The sequence below is a fragment of the Saccostrea echinata genome, unplaced genomic scaffold (genome assembly GCF_033153115.1).
Source record: "Saccostrea echinata isolate AGI-Se365-2 ecotype Australia unplaced genomic scaffold, CSIRO_AGI_Sech_v1 ptg000002l, whole genome shotgun sequence".
Lineage (NCBI taxonomy): Eukaryota > Metazoa > Mollusca > Bivalvia > Ostreida > Ostreidae > Saccostrea > Saccostrea echinata.
Genome location: NW_026889751.1, coordinates 22,192,026 through 22,214,078, shown reverse-complemented (window position 1 = coordinate 22,214,078; position 22,053 = coordinate 22,192,026). Strand labels below are relative to the sequence as shown.

At 34.2% G+C, this 22,053-nt stretch overlaps 3 protein-coding genes across 4 annotated transcripts in view; 1 reads left to right on the top strand and 2 right to left on the bottom strand.

Annotated features, from left to right (window-relative positions):
• The window catches only part of LOC133174916 (polyribonucleotide nucleotidyltransferase 1, mitochondrial-like), a 50,002-nt gene extending 37,058 nt beyond the window's left edge, over window positions 1-12,944 (bottom strand). For both annotated transcript variants that reach the window (XM_061310011.1, XM_061310019.1), the window contains exons 1-13: window positions 12,798-12,944; window positions 11,700-11,760; window positions 11,541-11,615; window positions 10,855-10,960; window positions 10,692-10,741; window positions 10,485-10,548; window positions 10,203-10,256; window positions 9,636-9,746; window positions 8,467-8,659; window positions 8,162-8,213; window positions 7,051-7,108; window positions 1,608-1,704; window positions 273-375 (exon numbers count right to left, since the gene is read on the bottom strand). In XM_061310011.1, the coding sequence (XP_061165995.1) occupies window positions 273-375; window positions 1,608-1,704; window positions 7,051-7,108; window positions 8,162-8,213; window positions 8,467-8,659; window positions 9,636-9,746; window positions 10,203-10,256; window positions 10,485-10,548; window positions 10,692-10,741; window positions 10,855-10,960; window positions 11,541-11,615; window positions 11,700-11,760; window positions 12,798-12,904 (1,131 nt within the window). In that variant the 5' untranslated portion in view covers window positions 12,905-12,944. The remainder of the gene's footprint in view (window positions 1-272; window positions 376-1,607; window positions 1,705-7,050; window positions 7,109-8,161; window positions 8,214-8,466; window positions 8,660-9,635; window positions 9,747-10,202; window positions 10,257-10,484; window positions 10,549-10,691; window positions 10,742-10,854; window positions 10,961-11,540; window positions 11,616-11,699; window positions 11,761-12,797) is intronic.
• Window positions 1-22,053, bottom strand: part of LOC133174849 (tripartite motif-containing protein 2-like) — a 231,287-nt gene that overhangs the window by 85,133 nt on the left and 124,101 nt on the right. The window lies entirely within an intron of this gene.
• The window catches only part of LOC133175031 (kinetochore-associated protein 1-like), a 57,068-nt gene continuing 48,728 nt past the window's right edge, over window positions 13,714-22,053 (top strand). Inside the window, 10 exon segments of the mRNA XM_061310124.1 lie at window positions 13,714-13,839; window positions 14,337-14,451; window positions 16,155-16,270; window positions 18,829-18,895; window positions 19,639-19,725; window positions 20,073-20,179; window positions 20,569-20,656; window positions 21,075-21,139; window positions 21,244-21,353; window positions 21,778-21,922. Coding sequence (XP_061166108.1) covers window positions 13,714-13,839; window positions 14,337-14,451; window positions 16,155-16,270; window positions 18,829-18,895; window positions 19,639-19,725; window positions 20,073-20,179; window positions 20,569-20,656; window positions 21,075-21,139; window positions 21,244-21,353; window positions 21,778-21,922 — 1,026 coding nt within the window.

Here is a 22,053-nt window from a genome sequence, read left to right as displayed (position 1 = left end):
AATAACACATTTTTTACACAGATGTAATGAATAACAGATATAAGTGAAGTAAATTCACAGGCCCCCAGGACTTTGCTATAATTGAGTTTGTCAAAAGGATCTTAGTTCTGGGCATGGCAGTCTTTAGGTCAAATATATAACCTCTCAAATTCATTGTAGGAATGTCTATCTCATAAAAAAAATCTCTGGAAAAAAAGATAAGAGTAGAAAGGGACCATTTCTGTTAATAATTTCTAAAGATAACACATAATATTGTAGTTTTTGTTTCTGACCTGTGTTTGGCCTCTCTGGAAAAGAGAGGATCCATGCAGGGGTTTGAGGACATCTACACTACAGGAAATATTTCTGAGCTGTGTTAAACTTCTGCCATCACACCTGGTCATGTTGTAAACAAAGATGTCATACATATGCATAATTACAATTAATAGTAAACATTACACAGTCAAACCTTACTATCTCAAACTTGACTGGGCAGGAAAAAAAAACTTCAATATACTGTACTTGTACATAAATTGGCGTATTCAAAATTTAATGCAATCACTGGGTATGGAGTTGTTGGCGTAATCAGGAATTAGCGCCACACATGTCCATGCCGTGTATTGTATATATAAAAGATTTATTAGCACTATTCATAAATTAGCGCATCATTGTCTGAACCAAAGCCGCTAAAATATGAAGCCCGCTTTTTTAAGTACACATACAGTATCTAGGAATTCAAGACATTGTGGTTGAATTATGGTACCTAAAGAACACTGTCAAGAGATCAATGGGCCACAATGCTCAAATGAGTTACTATAGCCCTTTTATTCTTCATTAGCAGATTTTTTTTCCTATCCAGTGGAACTTCGGTATCTCGAACACTGATATCTCGAATACTATGGATATGTCGAAATTGATTTGGAAGTCCCAACCACTTATTCTTTAAGTATTTTACCCTTGATATCTCAAATCCTTAGATATCTCAAAGTTTTTCCTTGATCCCATCGAGTTCGAGATAACGAGGTTCGACTGTATATTCAAATGTAAAACTTAGATTACATATTGTGGCCCCACCCTACCCTATGGGGTCATGATTTGAAGAAACTTTTATCTACACTAACTGATGCTTCCATATAAATACGACTAAACACAACTTTACTTTTCTTGAGTAGAAGATATTTATATAGATTTATAGATTCTTTTCCAATTTCCATTATATTACTATATAAATCTTTGAATTCCCATTTACGCCCCACCCAACCCCAGGGGCTATGATTTGAACAAAGCTGAATCTACACTACCTGAGGATGCTTCCACATTTTCCTATAGAAAACTTTGATCACCCATAGTGACCCTATCCTTCCCCTAGGGGTCGTGATTTGAAAAAATTGAATCTTCACTATTTCAGAAAACTTTCACATAAGTTTCATAATTTCTGGCACATTAGTTCTTGAGAAGTTATTTTTTCTTATTCTTATATGAGAAGTTATTCTTGCTTTTTATATGTAAAAGAGTTTAGAAATACATGTATTTTCAATATATTTTTCTCATTTATCCATGGTATTTAAGATTTTGATTTTCAATATACACAAGTTCAAATGGATTGAAAAACTGTCTAAACAAAATACCTTTTCCCCGTAGTAAAGATACTCTCCCTGAAGATTTGTTTAATACACCTCTGTATGTACTGATTTAAATCATCTTCTGTCATGGACAGATAAAGATCTAAAACAGAGAAAAATTAAATGATTTTATCTATAAAACTGACAGAGAAATAATAATCAGAAGCATATTTGTAAATATTTTGCATGATGGGAATATTTGGTAAGAGAGTGTGGCTCTTCATTGGAATAAATCTAAATCCCCTCCTTTGTGGAACACTGACATTCTGAAATGTTTCTACTCTCTATATGATAGGCATACATGTATTTGGTAAGAGAGAGTGGCTCTCCATTTGAACAAATCTAAATCCCCAGCCCCTTTTGAAATGTTACTACTCTCTATTAAGCTGAGATAATTCTGTAAGACTATCTGACCCACCTTTTAATTCATTCATCACACCACTGATAATTTACAATTAGACAAGGGTAAGGTACTTACCTGTAGGATAATTGGGATTATCCGAGTCCTCGTCGTACATTCAGAGCTAAATATGCAGTGTCCAGCGCATGCGCAGATACTGACCACTAATTCACAGAAACAATAAAAGTTTTCCCGCCACTACCCATCATAGTTAATACAGTGTGAGCAAAGAAGACACACAGTAACATCATGTAAATAGGGATGGGTAGGGAGGGATTTAGCTCTGAATGTACGACAAGGACTTGGATAATCCCAATTATCCTACAGGTAAGTACCTTACCCTTGTCTAATTGTAAATTATCCTTCGTCCTCTTACGTACATTCATAGCTAAATATGCAGATTTCAAAGATGTAAAAGTTCAACATCTTACCTATGTAGAGTTTTTCTGTAAAACCACTTTTCCAAAGGAACCATCGTCTATGCTTCTTTTATAAAACTTGTTGAAAGTCAATGAATTTGACCAGTCTGCTACACTCATGATATCCTTTACAGATAAACTAGCTTCCAAAGCAGCTGATGTTGATGCACTCCGAGTTGAATGTGCACCGAAGCCATGCACACCAGCATTTGTTAAAACGTTTAATCCATCGAGCTATAGTACAAGAAGTCACTGCTCTATGTGGTTTATGTAAAGAGACAAAGTTGAGCACTTTCTTAAATCCTTAGTTTTCTCAATATATGCTTGTAATGTGGATTTCACACACAATTTCTCACACTTAGGATAAGAAGGTAGAACTATTTTCTTCATAGGTTTGTCTGGCTTGGAAGTTTTAGTAAGTTTATCAATGACAAACACCACTTTGAAGGAAGAATAGACATTAATTTTAAATCCAGTAAAGCAATTGATTGTCCCTTATCTGCTGAAACTAAAGCTACTAATATAACAAGTTTGTAGGTTAAATACTTCAGTAATAAATTGCCATTACATGGTAATGATTTAATATATTTGAGAACAACTGAAACATCCCAAACTGTACAGTACTTCAGTTTAGTTGGATTCAAATTATATACACCTTTTAAAAACTGAATAACTGTTGGGTGTTTTCCAATGGCAAATCCATCAATTGGACTCACAGTTCCTGACAACATGGAACGGTAACTGTTTAAAGCACTGTAAGACTTGTTTTTCTGAAATTCATTTGATAAAAACTCTATTATGTCTATGACAGACACTGAAAAGGGATCCAAACTCCTGCCGCTACACCAGCCCAACCATAGTTTCCATGAGGATTGATACTGTTTTGTGGTTTTTGTTCTGCATGCATTACTGAGAATTTCCGCTGATTTTGTTGAAAAACCTCTTGCTTGGTACTGTCTCCGCATACAGTCCATGCGATTAGCTGTAAAGATTTCTGGAGTGGGTGGACATGATTTTTGTCGTAAGGTAGGATTAACATTTTGTCTTTTCTTGGTAGTAGAATTGGATTTTTGCAAGATAACTGGAGAACTTGGGGATACCACGGTTGTGTTGTCCAAAATGGTGTTACTAAGATCATGAGAGGATCGTCTCGTCTCACTTTCTGAAGGACTTGTGATATCAAGTTGAATGGGGGGAAAGCATTCGCTTTGAGATTCTTCCATGGAATTGAGAATGCGTCTGTCTTCCATGCCATTGGATCTGGTTGCCATGATACATACTGCGGGAGCTGATAATTCAGTCGACTGGCAAATAGGTCGACCTGAGGCTGAAATAGGTTCTGTACAATTCTGTGAAACATTTGTTGATTCAACTGCCATTCCATTTGATCTAAGAAGTGTCTGCTCAGAAAATCTGCTTTTACATTTTCTATTCTTGGAATATGTACTGCTGTCAAATGAATATTTCTTTGAATTGCCCATTCCCAAATTTCCTTTGCAATAGAATTCATGGTTTCTGAATGAGTTCCCCCCATGTGGTTTATGTATGCTACTGCTGATCTGTTGTCGATCTGTAACTTTATGTTCTGGTTCAATAGCTCTGGAACTAAAGTAAGTAGGGCAAATTGTACCGCTCTTAGTTCTAACACATTTATGTGTAGAAAAGTTTCCTCCTGAGTCCATCTGCCTGATACCTTCTGGTTGTTCATCACTCCCCCCCAACCTTTTTTCGATGCATCTGTCGTTATAACTATGTCTGGATCTTGGAAACGAATTGGCTTCCCATTGCACGTTTCCAAATTGTGGATCCACCAGTGAAGTTCCTGTCGAGCATTTGGAGAGAGTGTCATTGCTGCTTGGTACGATTGATTCTGGAATAAAGCTGATGTTTTGTCTTTTTCCAAAGAACGATGATGGAGGGGGCCTTGGTAAATGGCTGGGAATGCAGATACAATTAATCCGATCAAATGGCTGGGAATGCAGATACAATTAATCCGATCACATGAGCTACAGTTTGAATTTTGGGATTGACCATAGACAATAGGTTTTGAATTTCGACCAAAATTAGTTTGATTTTTTCTGAGGGTAGAAAAACTTTCATTTTCACAGTGTCTATAAAATAACCTAGGAACAGAATTTTTTGAGCTGGAATCAGAATAGATTTCTTTTGATTTATTACGAATCCAGCTTGCTGGAAGACTTTGAGGACTTTGGTACACATCTCTTGTGCTTGAAACATTGTCTGTGCTAGCCACAGAGAGTCGTCTATGTAAATTACTCCACGATGACCTTGAGTTCTGAGGAAGGACATTAGAGGTTTGGTACACTTTGTTAAAATCCGAGGAGCTGATTTCAGACCAAATGGAAGACACTGGAACTCGTATGTCTGATTTTCCCAAATGAATCTCAGATATTTCCGATGTAGATGGTAAATCGGTATACTGAAGTAAGCATCCTTCAGATCCACACTGATCAAGAAATCTCCTTCCTGTATTAGATTCAGGGCTGTCTGCAAAGTTTCCATCTTGAAATGTATTGTCTCTATGAATCTGTTCAGTGGTTTTAAATTGATTATTGGATGCATTCCGCCAGTCTTCTTGGGGACTAAAAATATTGTTGAGATAAATTGTTTTCGGTGATGCTGAACTGGTAAAATTGCTTGTTTTTGCAATAAAGAATTGATTTCGTCCTGAATAATTTGTGCTTTTTCCATGTTTTTCGGAGTTGGAGTAATCCTGGGTTTGTGCTGATAGGGATTCATCATAAATTCTATTCGGTATCCTTGAATAATATTGAGAATGTTCATGTCTGTAGTCAGTGAAGTCCAAAAAGTTACATGGTTTCGAAGCTGGCCTGCAATTACTGAGATTTGTGGTTCTTCCCAGCAGTGGTGTTGTTTGTTGATTTCCAGAATTTGAATTCCATTTGTATCCTTGGTAGTTTTTTGAATATGTTTTGTTGCTGACTGACTGTTTTCTGTTGGATCGAAAGGAATTGTTTTCTCGAAAGGAATTTGAACGATAATTCCTGCTAGATGCAGATGATTTTAGCATTTTGGTAGTGGCTCTTGATGCCTCTGATATGTCTTTGCAGACCTTGGTGAGTTCCGAACCAAACAACTCATCTGTGACCTTTTGCGTCTTCTTGCATAAGTCTTTATAATCTCCAGCAAATAAATGTTTAAGGGAATCTCTCCTGGCTACAGAAAGTTGGAATGAGGAATGTGAGAGGAGAAAAAGTGCATCTTCGGATATAGTATGTAGATCGGTAAGTAACTCATCATCAGGATTGTCCTTCCTAAGCTGGTGTAACTTCTCGGATAACAACGCTGTGGCATAAATGCCTCCAAACAAATTTCCCTGTGTCTTTTGTAGCCCTTGATCAGTGTCTTTTTGGAATCGGGACATTTTCCTGTAGATGGTTGCATTTATTGTGGGCACTATAAGATGTGGAATGTTGCTTGGTCTATCATATTTATCTCTGATATCTTTGATAAATGTTACATCAGCTTGGGATGTGCAAGCCTTATTTAGCATTGAAACTAAAGAACTATTTACATTTGCGGATGTTTTACCTTTGGTAAAGGCGTGGCCAAACCTTGTTTCATCCTCATAATCATCTGAAGAACTATCTTCCTCACTGTTATCTTCATCAGAGGTTTCATTATCATGTTCCATATCTTCATTCTCGTTTCGTTTTACACGTTTTCTGGAGGATTCCTTCTCCACTTTTTTACGTTTCATGGTTGTTTCCACTAAAGATGATAATTTGTTTATTGAATTCACAATGTCATTCAAACCAAGAGCATTGTGAAGAGACGAAACAGTTTCGCTGTTGAACACCATGGGCGCAGCCATGTCAGCTCTAGCGGAAGTCAACGTAAAAGTCGATCCAGTCAGTCTGGATTCCGGATACGCTTTCCCCTGAACAGGGAGGGCTGCCGAAACCTTCACTGAACGAGGTGAAATATCCGAAGCTATTTCAAGACTGGATACTGGTGTAGCGTAGACATTGCTACATGGAGCCGAGTGTCTCAGCCATCGGACTGGTGATCCTTGCGCCAAATGCGTTGGTATTAATGGCGGGCGGATCATGTTACACCCTGCCTCCGAAGTCATAGACGAGGCGCTGTCAGTTGCATTAGGTGGCAATGCCACAGAATAGGTGGAAATTCCACTTAAAAGAGGCGTAGAAGCCTGAGAAACACTCGTTTGGTGTTCAAACTCTTGATCCGCAATGCGGAGATTAGAGTTGGTGATAGCTTGGTCAGCGTGCCCCGCCATCTTCTGATGCTGGTAAGAGACGCTGGAATTTCATAAGGTGTCCTGTTCAACTTCCTTTACTTGTTCGATTATAATAAATTGTTCCTTAACAGAGTTATCCATAACTTCCACAAGAAAAAACGGTTAAAATAAACGAATCTGTGAAACAAAACACATACACACTGAATTACGTAAGTTGGTGGTCTATACTACGCGAGCACTGAATTAACTATGATGGGTAGTGGCGGGAAAACTTTCATTGTTTCTGTGAATTAGAGGTCAGTATCTGCGCATGCGCTGGACACTGCATATTTAGCTATGAATGTACGTAAGAGGACGAAGGATAATTCTGTACACTATCTGACCCACCTTTTAATTCATTCATCACACCACTGACAATAAGCTTCACAGCTGAATCTCTTGAAAACTGAAAAAATAAATGTGTACAATTCAAATGTAAAACTGATCTAAGTAAAAATGTTTTTCTGTTGTTGTAAATATACTTTTAGTTTTGAATCACATTTTTTAGGACCTTTAAACTTTCCAGATATTCCAGACCACTAAGGTTTTTATCATTGCTCAATCAAATATGTGTATAACTATAAAAATATTGCATATTTTTAGGGTAACGTGACATTGTCATCCTGCAAAAACCATTGTTGACCAAGGTTTTCATGGGATAACAATTTCATACTACCCTTAAAAACATGCAATATATTTTTTTTATACTGAATGTATTTTAATGCATTTAAAGGAAAACATCAATGTGAACCACCCGCGTGGCGCAGTGGTTAGAGCGTCTGCTCTAGAGTCGCGAAGTAAGGAGTTGATCCTTACGTCGCAGGTTTGAATCCCACTGTGGGACGTGGAGACCGGTCCTTCAGATGAGACGGTATAAACCGAGGTCCCGTGTTGCAGTAGGTGGCACGAAAAAGATCCCTCACTGTTCAATGACCGTAAGTGCCAAGTATAGGACAAAATTTGCAGCTCTCCACCGGCAAGTGGTGGCATCTCCATATGAGTGAAAATTCTCGAGAGGGATGTTAAACAATATACAATCAATCAATCAATCAATCAATGTGAACCATATGCACAAACATTCTGCACAGTTCACAATTTTTATACGATTACCTGCCGTCATGAATTTTCAACCATTGAAAGATAATGTTACCTGGAGGGCATGGTTTATGCACGAGTAGGGTAATAGTACTTTTTAACAAATGTTTTTGAATAAATCAAATTTGACCAAATAAAAAACAATATGACTGGGCATACTTCCTATGGATCAATATCTAATAACATCATTATTTTCAGAATTTCTAAGTAGTTTCCCTTTTGGGAGTTTCCTGTCTACAGATACGTAGATAATGAATAAATTTCAATTAAAATTGACCCAATTAAAAAAAGTCTTCAAATAAAGTAAATTTCCATCTCCTGTGCATAGGTTGAGTGCTTTCACAAAAATGTCATGCTATTATACCTTATCATGATTATAATCTGTAAACACTGCAGTCAACTTTGAATTGCACAACCTAAAATATAAAAGAAGTTCCTTCAAACAGTGTCTTTCAAAAGCACAGCCCAGGAAAGTCAGTTTCCCCTAAGAAATGTGGTCATTTTTTCCAAATTGTTTTTAGGATTCCAATGTGTAAAATTCTTCCCAAAAATATAAAAACAGCTGCTTTTAAAATATACTATTAGGTGAAAAACACAGACATGTTTTCAATTTTCCCAGACCCACTTCATGAACACAGCAATGAATATATGTCATGTACACCATAATACCTGTACACAGCATCCTGAATTTCTGTATCCTGGAACCTTGGAGGCAGACGTTTAGGTATATACTTATTTTCACTAGCTGATTTTCTCAGATCCTCGATACTTTCGATGATATTAAAAGACTCTTCGTAACCAACCTTAATGGCTTCCTTAAACAAATCGTAATCCACAGCATTGGCTCCTCCCTCCAGCATAACTATCAAAATTTATATCATTTAAAATTTTCTATCCACAATAATGTTAATAAAAACACACCAAAAACACTTTTAAATGTTTAAGAATGATATACAGTTCACCAGCAAATAGTGGCATCTCGATATGAGAGAAAAATTCTCGAAAGGGATGAGAAACAAATAAACATTCCTTGTTTACCAGTTGTTACCTTGAAGCCCCTACCTCTGGACAATGTCTGTATTGTTTAGTGTCATTATAAGAGTGTTTACCTATTCATTGTTTTAGTATTGGATGTTTTTGTACCTAAATGTCATTATAAATATGTTTACATATTCCTTTTTTACTTAATGTAGACACGACATCCCTAGCTAAGGTTTGTGTTGTTTATTGCTATTGTGAGAGTGTTTACTGTTTACCTATTCACTGTTTACTAGATTAGACATGAGGTCCCTAACTAAGGTATGTGTTGTTTATTGTTATTGTGAGAGAGTTTACTGTTTACCTATTTATTGTTTACTGGATTAGATATGAGGTCCCTAGCTAAGGTTTGTGTTGTTTATTGTTATTGTGAGAGAGTTTACTGTTTACCTATTTATTGTTTACTGGATTAGATATGAGGTCCCTAGCTAAGGTTTGTGTTGTTTATTGTTATTTTGAGAGTGTTTACTGTTTACCTATTTATTGTTTACTGGATTAGATATGAGGTCCCTAACTAAGGTTTGTATTGTTTATTGTTATTTTGAGAGTGTTTACTGTTTACCTATTTATTGTTTACTGGATTAGATATGAGGTCCCTTACTAAGGTTTCTGTTGGTTTTGTCATTGTATTTACCGGTACTTATTCCTTGTTTACTGGATGTTGACATGAGGTCCCTATCTAATGTTTTTGTAGCTAAATGTCACTGTATGAGTGTTTACCTATTCCCTGTTTACTGGGGTTAGATATGAGGTCTCTAGCTAAGGTTTTTTGTTGTTGAATGTCATTATAGGATGTTTACCTATTCCTTGTTTACTGGATGTAACCACTAGGTTGATTTTACTCTGCTCCAGCTCATGGCGAAGTGGATTTATTACAAATTTATCATCTACATATCCAACCCTGACAGCTCCTACAAGAAAGAAGACATAAATGTATACCAAGTCCTAAAAAAAAATTGAAATATAAGAATCTGAATGACCTTGACCTTGGAGATACAACAAAAGTATAGTGGTTACCCAAGTGACAATAGGGCACACTTCTGGAATTTTATGTACATGCCCATTTTAAATGTCACAAGATGGGAAAAAGAGAACAAAAAGTCAAATTGATCTGTTAGCTAGGACTTTAAAAAACAAATCCAATATAGCCTTGACCTTAAAAATAATCATAAGAGAAATTATTCAGTAAACTAAGGTATTAACAAGCATTGTTTTAAGTATGATGAGTAATACTAAATTAATTATAAAAATCTGACCTCAAAAAAGATAAATGCATTGACAATCTACCTATATAATACATGTACACCATGATTTTCCAGCATACAGAAGAATTAGTTGATAAATACATAAAAAGGACAACAACAGACCTACAGGACCATTCCATTGATACTGTACAGAAGACACGGCTATGGCAGCTGATGCTGTATACAAGAAAAAGAAATATATAATAAAAATTAAATATACAATAAAATGAAATATACGATAAAATAAAAATAATTAGATATTCTCACATCCCCAAAATTTGAAATATTCCTTAACAGTTTAAAGAATTAGATGTAAGTTGAACATGTTATAGTTTTTTACTTTTACATCATTTATATACATTAATTTGTATTTGATTGAAGAAAATATGAATGATGTACATGTACCTGCATTGATACTGAGAATTGCGGGATCATTTTCTCCATCAACTGCTAATACATTGCAACACACCTAGAAAAGGGATTGTGAACATTAGGCATAAAATAAATAAAATTCAGGCTGAAAAAAAATAATATCCAGAAATTATTCTTTATCATGTTTATCAATCAAAAAACATATACTTAAAAAAATTTCAAATTATAAACAATATGCACCTGAATTTCCCTGCTGCTTTCATCTGGAAAAAGAGGTCTTATTGATCGATCTGCAAAATTAAAATTGTTAATGAGTGCTTTGAACCTTTCACACCAAAATTTATCTTTCATTTTTTCAATCTAATCAACAACTTTTTTATGATGTTCATATGTCTTTATCTACCTATAACACGACTTGTGAGGATTTCACTCTCTGAAGGACCCCGTTCTCGACGGAAATAGTTCATAGGAATCCTCCCTGCTGCTGCTGCTTTCAGTCTGTAATCAACCTGCAATGTAAAAGCATCATATAGCAAGTTAAGACCCTGTTGAAGTCTCTAACTGAAACTATTTCTCTAGACAAAATTCAAGTCATAAAAACTACTTTTCTGTATCTGGTTGCAGTTGATTGGATGAACATGACATATGCATAACAGTAAAATTGACGATTCCTTTTTTATTTATTTATACACGTTCAGTATAAAAATCTATGTGTAGCTAACATTTGTTTGTAAGTATATTTGCTGTAACATCTACCAAGAAACCCAAAATGCATCTCATATATCTACACTGTAATGTACATGCTGTAAACATTATACATGTACATGACATGTAAGCAGAATTAATCCTCACCTTATATTTCATAGAGAAAAAAAATATGGAAGATTTAGAAAAATAGCAAAATAGCAAACTCTCATCCCCCTTGAATGCAAAAACTGAGTGAAAATTTTCAGAGATTTATATGCATTAAGTTTTGTTTTTAAGATTTTAGCTTAACTTTAAACATTAGTATGTAACAATATCGAAAAAAAAAAAAAATCAATCTTATGTATGTTATAATAGTGACATAACTGGCAGAGAGTCACTTACAGTGAGAGGAAGAAATGAAGATGGCTGGGATAGAGTTTTTGTCACTGCTGTTACAAGAACACTGGTTTCTCCTTGCTGAAACAAAATAAGAATAAAACTGTAATGCAGAAAGTCTGATCAACAATGAAAACTCTCATTTAATGAGAATTTATAGAATACCTTTATAACTGCTGCACCATCTGCAAATTTGGCCAGTTTCCCTGTTTCTATGGTAAGTGTTCTGAACAATAGAAAAGAAAGAAATTGTTTGCTGTATTGTCATTCATGTTCAATTGTTCAAGAAATAATTTCACTCACATCACTGCCTAGATTTCTGACCTTCAGCCTTTTGATGGACTAAGTATTATTTAAAAAATGGATTTGATTCAAAGTTTAGAAATTTAACTACATACTTATTCATTGATTAAATTTAATACTGTAGTGAAATTGCATATGTAAATATATTCCCTATGACCTTTCACCCTGACCTCATAGCCACCCACCAGTGCCGGCACGCTTCCCAAGTCAGTTGAGTCCCGTCATCACCTTATAGCGAGCGCAGAGAGAAGCGCTGCTCGCGAAGCGAGCTCAATAGACTAACGTGTAAGAACAGAGGAAATTCGGAATGAAATCTGTATATACGTCAGGCAAATTTTCTGGTGCAACATTCCCAGAATTCCTTCGCTACCAGGGTTCCATGCGAAATTCTTACAAAACATACAAAAGACCAAGGATAATAATTCAGTACCGAGAGATACGTTTACTTTTCTTTTTTTGCAGAGAGCTTAAAAGAAACAAAAAATAATTACATCTACTCTACAACGTATTTTCTTTTATTATTGCACAAGATCTTTAGTCTCGTTCAACCAGACGCTCGGCGGTCTCCGTAAATTCCGACGTCATGTGACGTCACAGTTTAGACTGTGTCTCGTGCGGTTTGACGTTTGAAGAGGCGGATCAAAGCTGCTATAGCTTTTTGATGGTACAACTGCGCTCGCCCCAACGGTCACACCGTAAAACATATTACTAAGGTAGGCGACATTATAAAAGTAAAATCCACTATATTAATTTACTTCAAAACTGTTGCACTCTCTACTGTGCGAGATCTCCTATGAGCATGATAATGAATTATTCTGTGTAAGTTCACTTCTCATTCATTTACGTAAATATCACAATTTATAAAAACAAATTCAGCAAACATTAACGTTAATTGCTTTAGCCTATTGCCTTATATACCATTCGTTATCATCAGCCAGAATTTTCTCTAAGAATTATTACCTGTTTCCAAGATTCACGGTTGACGCAGCTGATTGATATCGTTTGATCACGTCCCACCGCTTGTATTTCAGCCATGTCTTTGATGGCATTTGAATTAATTTTGACATCGTTTTTATATGTAAGCTCTTTTTGATATTTTCATCATTTTTCACGGTGATGGACAAAACACAAGGGCGCAGACATTTTGAAAAAAAAAAATGATATCTTGAACATGATGTAATTCGAGTTATATTTATCTCACAATTTAGTCGGGTTTTCTACTTCCTTGATAAATGCTGTTTTTTATTTTCATATTTTAGTTATATTCTTCGATGCGTTATTTACAAATATATAAAAAAGTATCTTTTTTACCTTTATATAAATATACGAATAGATCAATCATTCAAATAACAAGAATTTGGAAAGCGCGCGAATTTTGTCTGTGTATTTTAATTTTTCATAGTATTTTGACATTGTGGACAAGCCTTATTTTGAGGTAAAATATGGTACAGCATGGTAAAATAATTGCAAAATACACAATTTAGCATTTTTTCCTCCAGTATATCTATATCAAGATTATGTTACATTGATAAAGTCGTCTGCTAAATGTTGATACTGTGTGTTTTGAATTCTATTCATCATGTTGCATGTTGTCTGACTTTGAGACCCATTTTTCTCCTTAATCCATTTGTCAATTTTAATACTTATAGTAGTTCACAATCTATAATTTTTCATGATATATGTTTATAACTTGATTAAATTTATTTGTGCAATGTGCATAGACTTTGAAGAAAGGATTACCTATAGAAACTCAAAACAGGATTTGGATACCGTAAATTCATGTTAATTTCTTATGTTTTATTTTCCCGTAAATGTTAGTACATAAGTCTTTATTCATGTCATCATTTATTTTACCACCTGTAACTCTTCAGGAAAAATGCCATGGGATATTGTCAGTTCAGATTTTGGGGGAGAAGAAACGGTCAACTTTGGGCCGCGGGAGGAGTCAGGGTCAGCACTGTACCAGATTGATACCCTGGCTACAATATCATCACATGAAAAGGTTTGACATGCAGAAGTGATGTCTAGTTTAACTTTTAGTGTAGAACAGAGGAGCTCGACACAATTTATTTTGTCTCCTTACTTTTTGACCACTCTAAAAATAGAAATGCATGTTTTTATTGGTAGTTGTGGTAAAAAAGTATGTGCCTAGCCCCTGAAAGTAGAAAGCAGGTCTGTCAATTCTACTAAAATTTTTAGAGGTCTTTTACAAATCTTAGATGATCAATACTTTGCTTATATCCCATGTCACAAGGCAAGTGAAGATATGTAAAGAAAAACTTTCCATTGAGTTTGTTTGTTAGACTCACCAGATAGTTAATTAGTTATAATTTCTGATGGTAGAATGTCATATTCTGTATTGATATTACTTATGTTGTACTTAAATTTGAATGGTCAATCTCAGAACTACAGATATTTTACACTCTTGTCAACAAGAATCCAGTCATTTACATCATTTGTTGGATTCACTTTCAGGTATAATATTTTGTATATTTGTAGGAAACAGAAGTTCCTCATATTGTGAGTTCAGTAAGAGGAGAATTAGCTTGCCTGTCTGTAGATAGACATGTCTCTGTGTTCACTGATTGTCAACACACCACCACTCTGGCTTACGGTGAGTTAAGATTACCTGTCAGTATAAATTGTTTGTGATACTGCTACTATACTTAATCTTCAATATGCAGTCAAGGTAATTCAGGGTTTCAGACAGCAAAAACAAATAATTTCCTCACGGCACTGCCCATTAGTTCTCCATTTTGACTTTGAAAGTCACCACCTACATTTATATTATTCTTTGCTCAGAAATATTAAAAAAGAATGACTATATCTTGTCAAAATGTTATGACCAAATGTTGATTAGGAAAGTATCCATGTTATGTAAAGGAAAGGAACCAGAGTGGAAAGATTGTTAACAGTTCAAAATCATAGGCACAAACAAAATCAAATTTTCTAAGAATATAAAAAAAATTCTTTAATCTGTCAGAGATTTATGTATCACAATACATCTCCCAATAAATATTCACAATTTTTTTAAAGATCCCTTTTCCACACTTGAAATTTTCTTATAAAGTGCTATTTTTTTTATTATTATTATTATACAGTGGCTTCCATTTTATCGGATAGCGGTTAAACGAATATTTCGGCTATTTCAATATAATATCAGAGCACAAAACCATTTCTTATATATTTATTAATAATTTCACCTGATATTCTGATGAGAAAATATTGGAATTTCATTTTATCCGATACAAAAATTTGGACTATCATAGTGTTTATTGATAATCAGCACCTTGTTCACACCTCCAACTTCATATGTGAAGCCTTTGTTTACACAGTTTGACACCAATTACCTTGACTGGCTTGAGTACGACAATGAGGGGATAAGTTATGGCTGGACGCACACAGGCACCTTACCTGTGTCAATAGTGGGCATAGTAAATAGATATGTTTTGATTACAGTTGTGGTGATCAGCTTGGGTTCAATGATGCACTTGTTAATTATGACAATTATTTGCAATTTTTTCGGCGTGAAATTTTAATTATTGAACTGATTAGCTTGTGTATGACAATTTGCTTGGATAATGAAATAAGCCTATTCAATCGTTTAACTTGGTCAATTGGCTTAATATTTATTCACTTTTCAGTGCAAAATTTATGGTGAAAATCACAAATGGCCTGTTCTATAAATATACGTCTCATAATTCATACCATCTTTCTCCACATGGCTCTCAAAATCTCTCTTCAGCAGACAAGTACGAGACTGGTAAACTCACACACAGTATAAAATACGTAACCGTATTAAAGAAACAAATAAAAACGAAACAATTACGTATATTTAATATTTTTGTTTATTTTTAATTTACAATCTATCCAGGGAAAAATAGTTTATGGTTATTAGTCAAGCATTTAGTTTACTTCCGTTTCCAAAATGGCGACCATCGAAGAAGGAATGTAAACATGTGCTAAAGAAAGATGACAATAACTATCGAAGAATATATTCTATACATCAATTTATTTGAAAAAAAATTTCATATTAAATTCATAAGTAAGTGAAATAAATTATTTTTAGTAAAGTCATTAAGTAAACATGTCAAAAGAAAACGAAAGTGCAAGTTTGAAATTTGCTACGATGTATTATCAATACATGTAGCTCTATACAGTTATCTTTGGACTCGGTATGGAGCAATCGGCTATTCTAATATTCAGCAATTCGGATAAAACTAGACTGACAACTTGACTATTCGATAAAACGGGAACCACTGTATTAATATTACAAGACTTAACTTTAATTACAAATCTAATGTGATGTACACATAGATGCTGTTATAGAAGAAATGGCCCTGAGTGAAGATGGGGAGCTTATGATTCTGGGGGATTCTTCAGGGAGGCTTCATATTCTGGACACCGAGGCCTGTAAAATGATCTTCTCTCATGTATGTACAAACTCTTTCCATCTTGCTTGCATGTTTAATGACAAATTAGATAAAGTCAATTTGACCAACCAGTATCCTTGACATCAGGTATTAAAAGTACATATATGAACTGTTACTGTAAACCAACTTTTATTCGCGACGACTTTATTTCGCGATTTACAGAGGGTAAACTAGTTCGCGACGATTTATTTACGCGATCAAGTCTTTTTTTGATCTGTTGTTAATAGAAAAAGAGACTTTAAAGACCGGTTGGCGGCAAGAAATATTCGCGATGACGAGGCTCTCGCGAACCTTGCGAAAATTTCTCGCACGCGAATATAAGTTGGTTTACAGTATATGAAAAGCATCATTGTGTAGATTTACCTAAACAAGGCTCCAGGTCTTATTTCATTATAAATATGATAAACGATCAAACCTTGTTACATGTATCTGGAAATCATTGGGACCAAGAAAAAACTTTGAATTATCCGATGATTCAAGATAGTGATGGACCGATTGTCGCCGACGATCGATTGTCGGTCGTTAGGAGCTCTTCGATGCTACTAATCGATTACAAAATAAATGTCGCCGACATCGCTGACAAAAAATAATTTTGTAATACTTTAATTTTATCACCAAATCCATGTGCAAAGAGTTTTAAAGTAGTGCTGAATGTTTAAAATATCGAAGGTATCCATGCCATGTTGATATTTACCGCCATGATTGAATATAGGGTCAGACTAATAACAGAAAATGGACAATATTAAGAGATTTTACTATACACAGGAAAATATAATAGTACAGACAATCTGTAAACGTTATTATAATATGGAATACAAGTCCACATTCTGGATAACTACTTTTTAAACTTGTAATTCCAAGAAATAAATACATGTAATGCAAGGTGGGACTAATAACAGTAATATTTCCATTCAATATTTTTAATGAGATTTTTTTTAAAGCAAATTCACATTCAATATACAGGTAACTCTTGATGGCTCGAACTTCGATCTCTCGAAGTTCTTGATCGCTCGAAGTGAGTCTCCGGTCCCGAATTTTTCCACTATATAACTAAGCAAATTTACTCTTGATTTCTCGAACTCTTGATCTCTCGAAACCCTTGATCCCTCGAAGTCAAAATGCAGTCCCGCTATGCATATTCTATCAGAATTTACCCTCGATACCTCGAAGTGGCTATGTGTATACAAGATTATATAATTAGCACCTTTACCTGGACATTTAAATGGCCCCAGGCAGAAGACGCGGGTCTTGAGGAACAGGATGTTTATTCAGGTGACACTTATGCTGCAAGGTGATAATTGATTTATAATGAATCATATTTTGCCTATATGCTATTAAAATAATTATCATCGACTGTCTTACGATAATTTAGAGACGCGGTGTCATTGAAAAGTAGTAATTTATTAAAAGACAAAACACTAATTTAATTTTTATTTCGAGTCAGTGTCAAAGTTAAACGAAATATGAAAAAAAACAGAAACAGCCTCAATGTCAATATGACGACTATTATTGGACAAATACTTACAGAACATCGTTCAGTGATCATGTTTGGAATAGTCAATGCTATGTACGACGCTGTAGAATGTCGTTTTCATGTAACGAATGCGTAGTATGATGTCCGTATTACAAAGAATAAATAAATATACATGATATGACGATATACATTTTTGCTTTACTCAGTTTAATGAAATATTCATCTGAATTACGAAAATATATCGTTGTTTTATAAAAACCACGTGTAAAAGGTTAGCACTGCATGAAAATCATTACATCCGGTAAGACTAATTTTAAAACCTGTCAACAAACCCGGAAAATTCCGGACTCTTGAAAACTCGAACTCTTGATTTCTCGAAGTTTTCCCTCGGTCCCGCGGACTTCGAGGTTTCGAGAGTTACCTGTATATATATATATATATATATATATATATATTTTAAGTAAATAAATCCTACTTTTCACTTTATTAAAAGAAAAATTTATAAACATTTATGAATATAATTAATTAAATGAATTTTTTGGTGAAAATTTGAACTAAAATCTGAATAAGTTTTAATTTTTGATATTTATTTCATTTAACTCAAAAATTCGATTATAATCGATTTTTAATCGATTATGTGCAGCCGATTATTACCGATAATCGATTATGATTTTTTTCCAATTTCCCATCACTAATTCAAGATATCAAGGGTAGAAAGCTTAAAGAATTAGTAGTTAGGACTTCCAAGTCTTTTTGATATATCCATGGTATTCGAGATATCATTGTTTGAGATACCAAAGTGCAAATGTATATGAATTATTTATTTTTGCGTCATTTAAACAGTCAGAGATCATTTGAAACATGCTTTAAAAAGCCAAAGAAAATTTTTCAAGGAAAAAATTTAAACATTCAAATGTTTTGAATCCTTGCTATAATTTAAAAAATGTATGAAAAATGGTTTGGAATGTGTGTAATTAAACCATTTTGCTATAATTTAGATAAAGTAAAAATGCAGATTTGGAATACTGGAAAGATTTTTTTCCTCTCTAAAACTAAAAAGTCTTATCCTTGCATGTCCTTGTAGATTGTTACACCACCTAACAAAGTGGGGAAAACATTTAGTCGGATCAAATGTTTTGATGCAGAAGAAGGTAATGTGGTATTTGTCTTTAGCGTACATTTATGTGAAATAATGTTAAAAATTTCAATCCTCTTGTGATTTACAATTTCAAATCTGTGTCTCCCCATAACTGTAAGATGTTGTTTCTGATTCATAGGAACAATTTGTGAGATCTGTATTTTTTAGAATTAGAGTATGTTGTTTTTAAATGGACATAGACATAATTACATTTCTTTTTTGTTTCTCCATTTTAAAAATACATGTATTTTACTTCAGTTTAATGATTTGAATTGAGATTAAATTTCTTAATATTGAATGAAGCACCTGTGTTCGTAAACATGGGCTCAAGCTCTGTTATTTTTTATGTTTACATTTTACCAGGTGTGTTTGATTTGCTAACATTGCACACATCACTGAACACAACCTGACAGCACTTGTGTGTTGGTTTTGCTTTCTTACATTTCTGTTGTGACTTTTCCTGATTAACGTTACAATATCTTTTATTAATACTGCACAGATTTCTGATTTCATTGATATGTGAAGGATAAATTTTTTTATGTGAATGTGCAGGAAAGTAGGACACTCAAACATGTCTGAAAATAATAATTTTGACAATTTTCAGCTGTAAGGAGTTTCTAAGCAAGTATTTATAAAATATCAGTTTGAAATGCTTTGGCAACATGTACATATAGCTGCAAGTCGTGAAATTCTACTGAAGACATAAACTTCATTACATGTATGTACTTTATGTTAAGTTGCCTATTGCTTTTTCAGGTTTGTACAATTTATTTGTGCTGGCAGTCAGTGGAGAACTGAAGATCTTGAAGAGTTTTAACAAGGAAACATTTTTGGCTGGAGGGGGTAAGGTCCTTTATCAGTATATTTACATGTCTATCTATGGTTAAGTGGGCAGAAGTAGAAGATAACATGTAATTTTAATAAAATAAAGCAAGTCTGGTTTGATTATCAAATCTTTGGAATGTTGCATAGATTTACGGGTTTGATTATTATTTCTTTTGTATTCATGTTTTGAATCCAATCATTTGTTGCTAATGAATACAATGTAGTTTACAGCCTCAGTATTACATGTATATATCTACAAGCATCTGTAATATTGTATATATCTTTAAGCTTGTTGTTCATTAAAGGCATGTATTTATAAGCTTTAGTATCATACAAGTATGTACATGTATCTATGACTTTTTCAGATGGGATTCGTACCGTGCTGAAAGAGAAACTGATCTCGACCAACATTAGTCAGGTCCATTCCTCAGTAACTGACTTACTGTGTTTAGATGACAGCTTCATTACTATGGTAATGAGTAAACAGTGTTAAAATTTTGCTTTTTACAAAAGCAACAGTGTTCAGTCTCTGAAATCATTTAAACAAAAATATATAAAGATATTTTTCCTTGTGTACATTTTTAATAGTAAATATATAAGCATTAAGACTACTCCCAGTAAGTATTTTTTGTCAGAAGGTTTATTATAGATTTTTCTGCTTGATTTGATTTATAGGTACCTGCATTGAAAGTGTGTGTAATTATGCCACAATTAACAAATCATGACTTGTTATTTGATGCAGGGTTTACTGATGTTGAAAATCATTGCATCTCGTAGTGTATCTACATGTGCTTCTTTGGAGGCAAAATTATCAAGAGTACTAAGTTTGATAATAAAAATAGATGACTTGTTTCATTGTAGGGGATTGGAGATGGAATTCTGGGAGTTTGGGAATGGGAAGGCAGGGAAGCAGTTCTTGATGAGGAAGTTGGAGATTACTTAATCTCAGGTAAAAGTAGGAGATTACTTAATCTCAGGTAAAAGATGGAGAAAATTTAATCTCAGGTAAAAGTTTGAAAATTATTTTATCTCACGTAAAAATTGAAGAATAATTAAACTCGAGTAAAAGTTGTGGATTCTAAATCTCATTTAAATATTGGAGATAACTTAATCTCAAGTAAAAGATGGAAGGAACATAATCTCAGGTAGATGTTGAACATTGTGTAATCCCAGATAACAAAAAAATGTCATTGATATATCAAAAAGACCACATACTATTATATTTATGGTGATGTTACCTTTTACATGTTTTACAAATAAATATTGGCACAAAAACAAAAGCTGCTATACTATTATAATTTTATGAAGAATTGGATATACATGTATTTGTGAAACAGAAAACCTAAACCCAGCAGTTCTAATTTCAGCCTCTGGAATTGTACAAGGAAAAGTCACCAATGATGGAAATTTCTTATTCTCTTTGGATACCAAGGTATCATTAATATCTGATTTCTAGCAGTGAAGATTTTGTCTTATATAAAACATGTACAGATTGTTTTAATGATAAAAGTTAATTTATTCCTGTTATTGTTTTAGGGTAATTTGTGTCTGTGGAGCACCCAGGCCTGGTTTCTTCTGAAGCAGTGGACAGAGGTCAAAGTTCAGGAGTTCCAGTTATTAGAAACAAGAGAAGTTCAGAATCAGGGGTAAGCATAGTAAAAGTCCAACAAGAGAAGTTCAGAATCAGGGGTAAGCATGGTAAAAATCCAACAAGAGAAGTTCAGAATCAGGGGTAAGTACAGTAAAAGTCCAACAAGAGAAGTTCAGAATCAGGGGTAAGCATAGTAAAAATCCAACAAGAGAAGTTCAGAATCAGGGGTAAGCATAGTAAAAGTCCAACAAGAGAAGTTCAGAATCAGGGGTAAGCATAGTAAAAGTCCAACAAGAGAAGTTCAGAATCAGGGGTAAGAATTGTAAAAGTCCAACAAGAGAAGTTCAGAATCAGGGTAAGCATAGTAAAAGTCAAACGAGAAGTTCAGAATCGGAGGTAAGCCTTTTGTATTTAATTTGAGTTGAAATGTACCTGCAAAACCTTTGAAATGTTTTGAATGATTTATTGTAACTTTCCAGCTTACATGACATGAGGCTAGCTCTGATCACTACACCAGTAGAAGGACACAGTACACTGATGATCCAGAGTCTGCCAAACTTTGAGAGTATCTATAACTTACAGCTGAATGCTCCCTGCTTCATCTCCGACTGTCTGCCTTCACAGGTAAGCTTATTATGTATCAGTTCCTTATGTTTGTTGTTTCTTATACTTTGAGTTTTTTTTCCATATGGCAAAGTGGATCTGATAGAATGAATGAAAATGTTTACAAATGCTTGATAAATAAACTTTGAAAA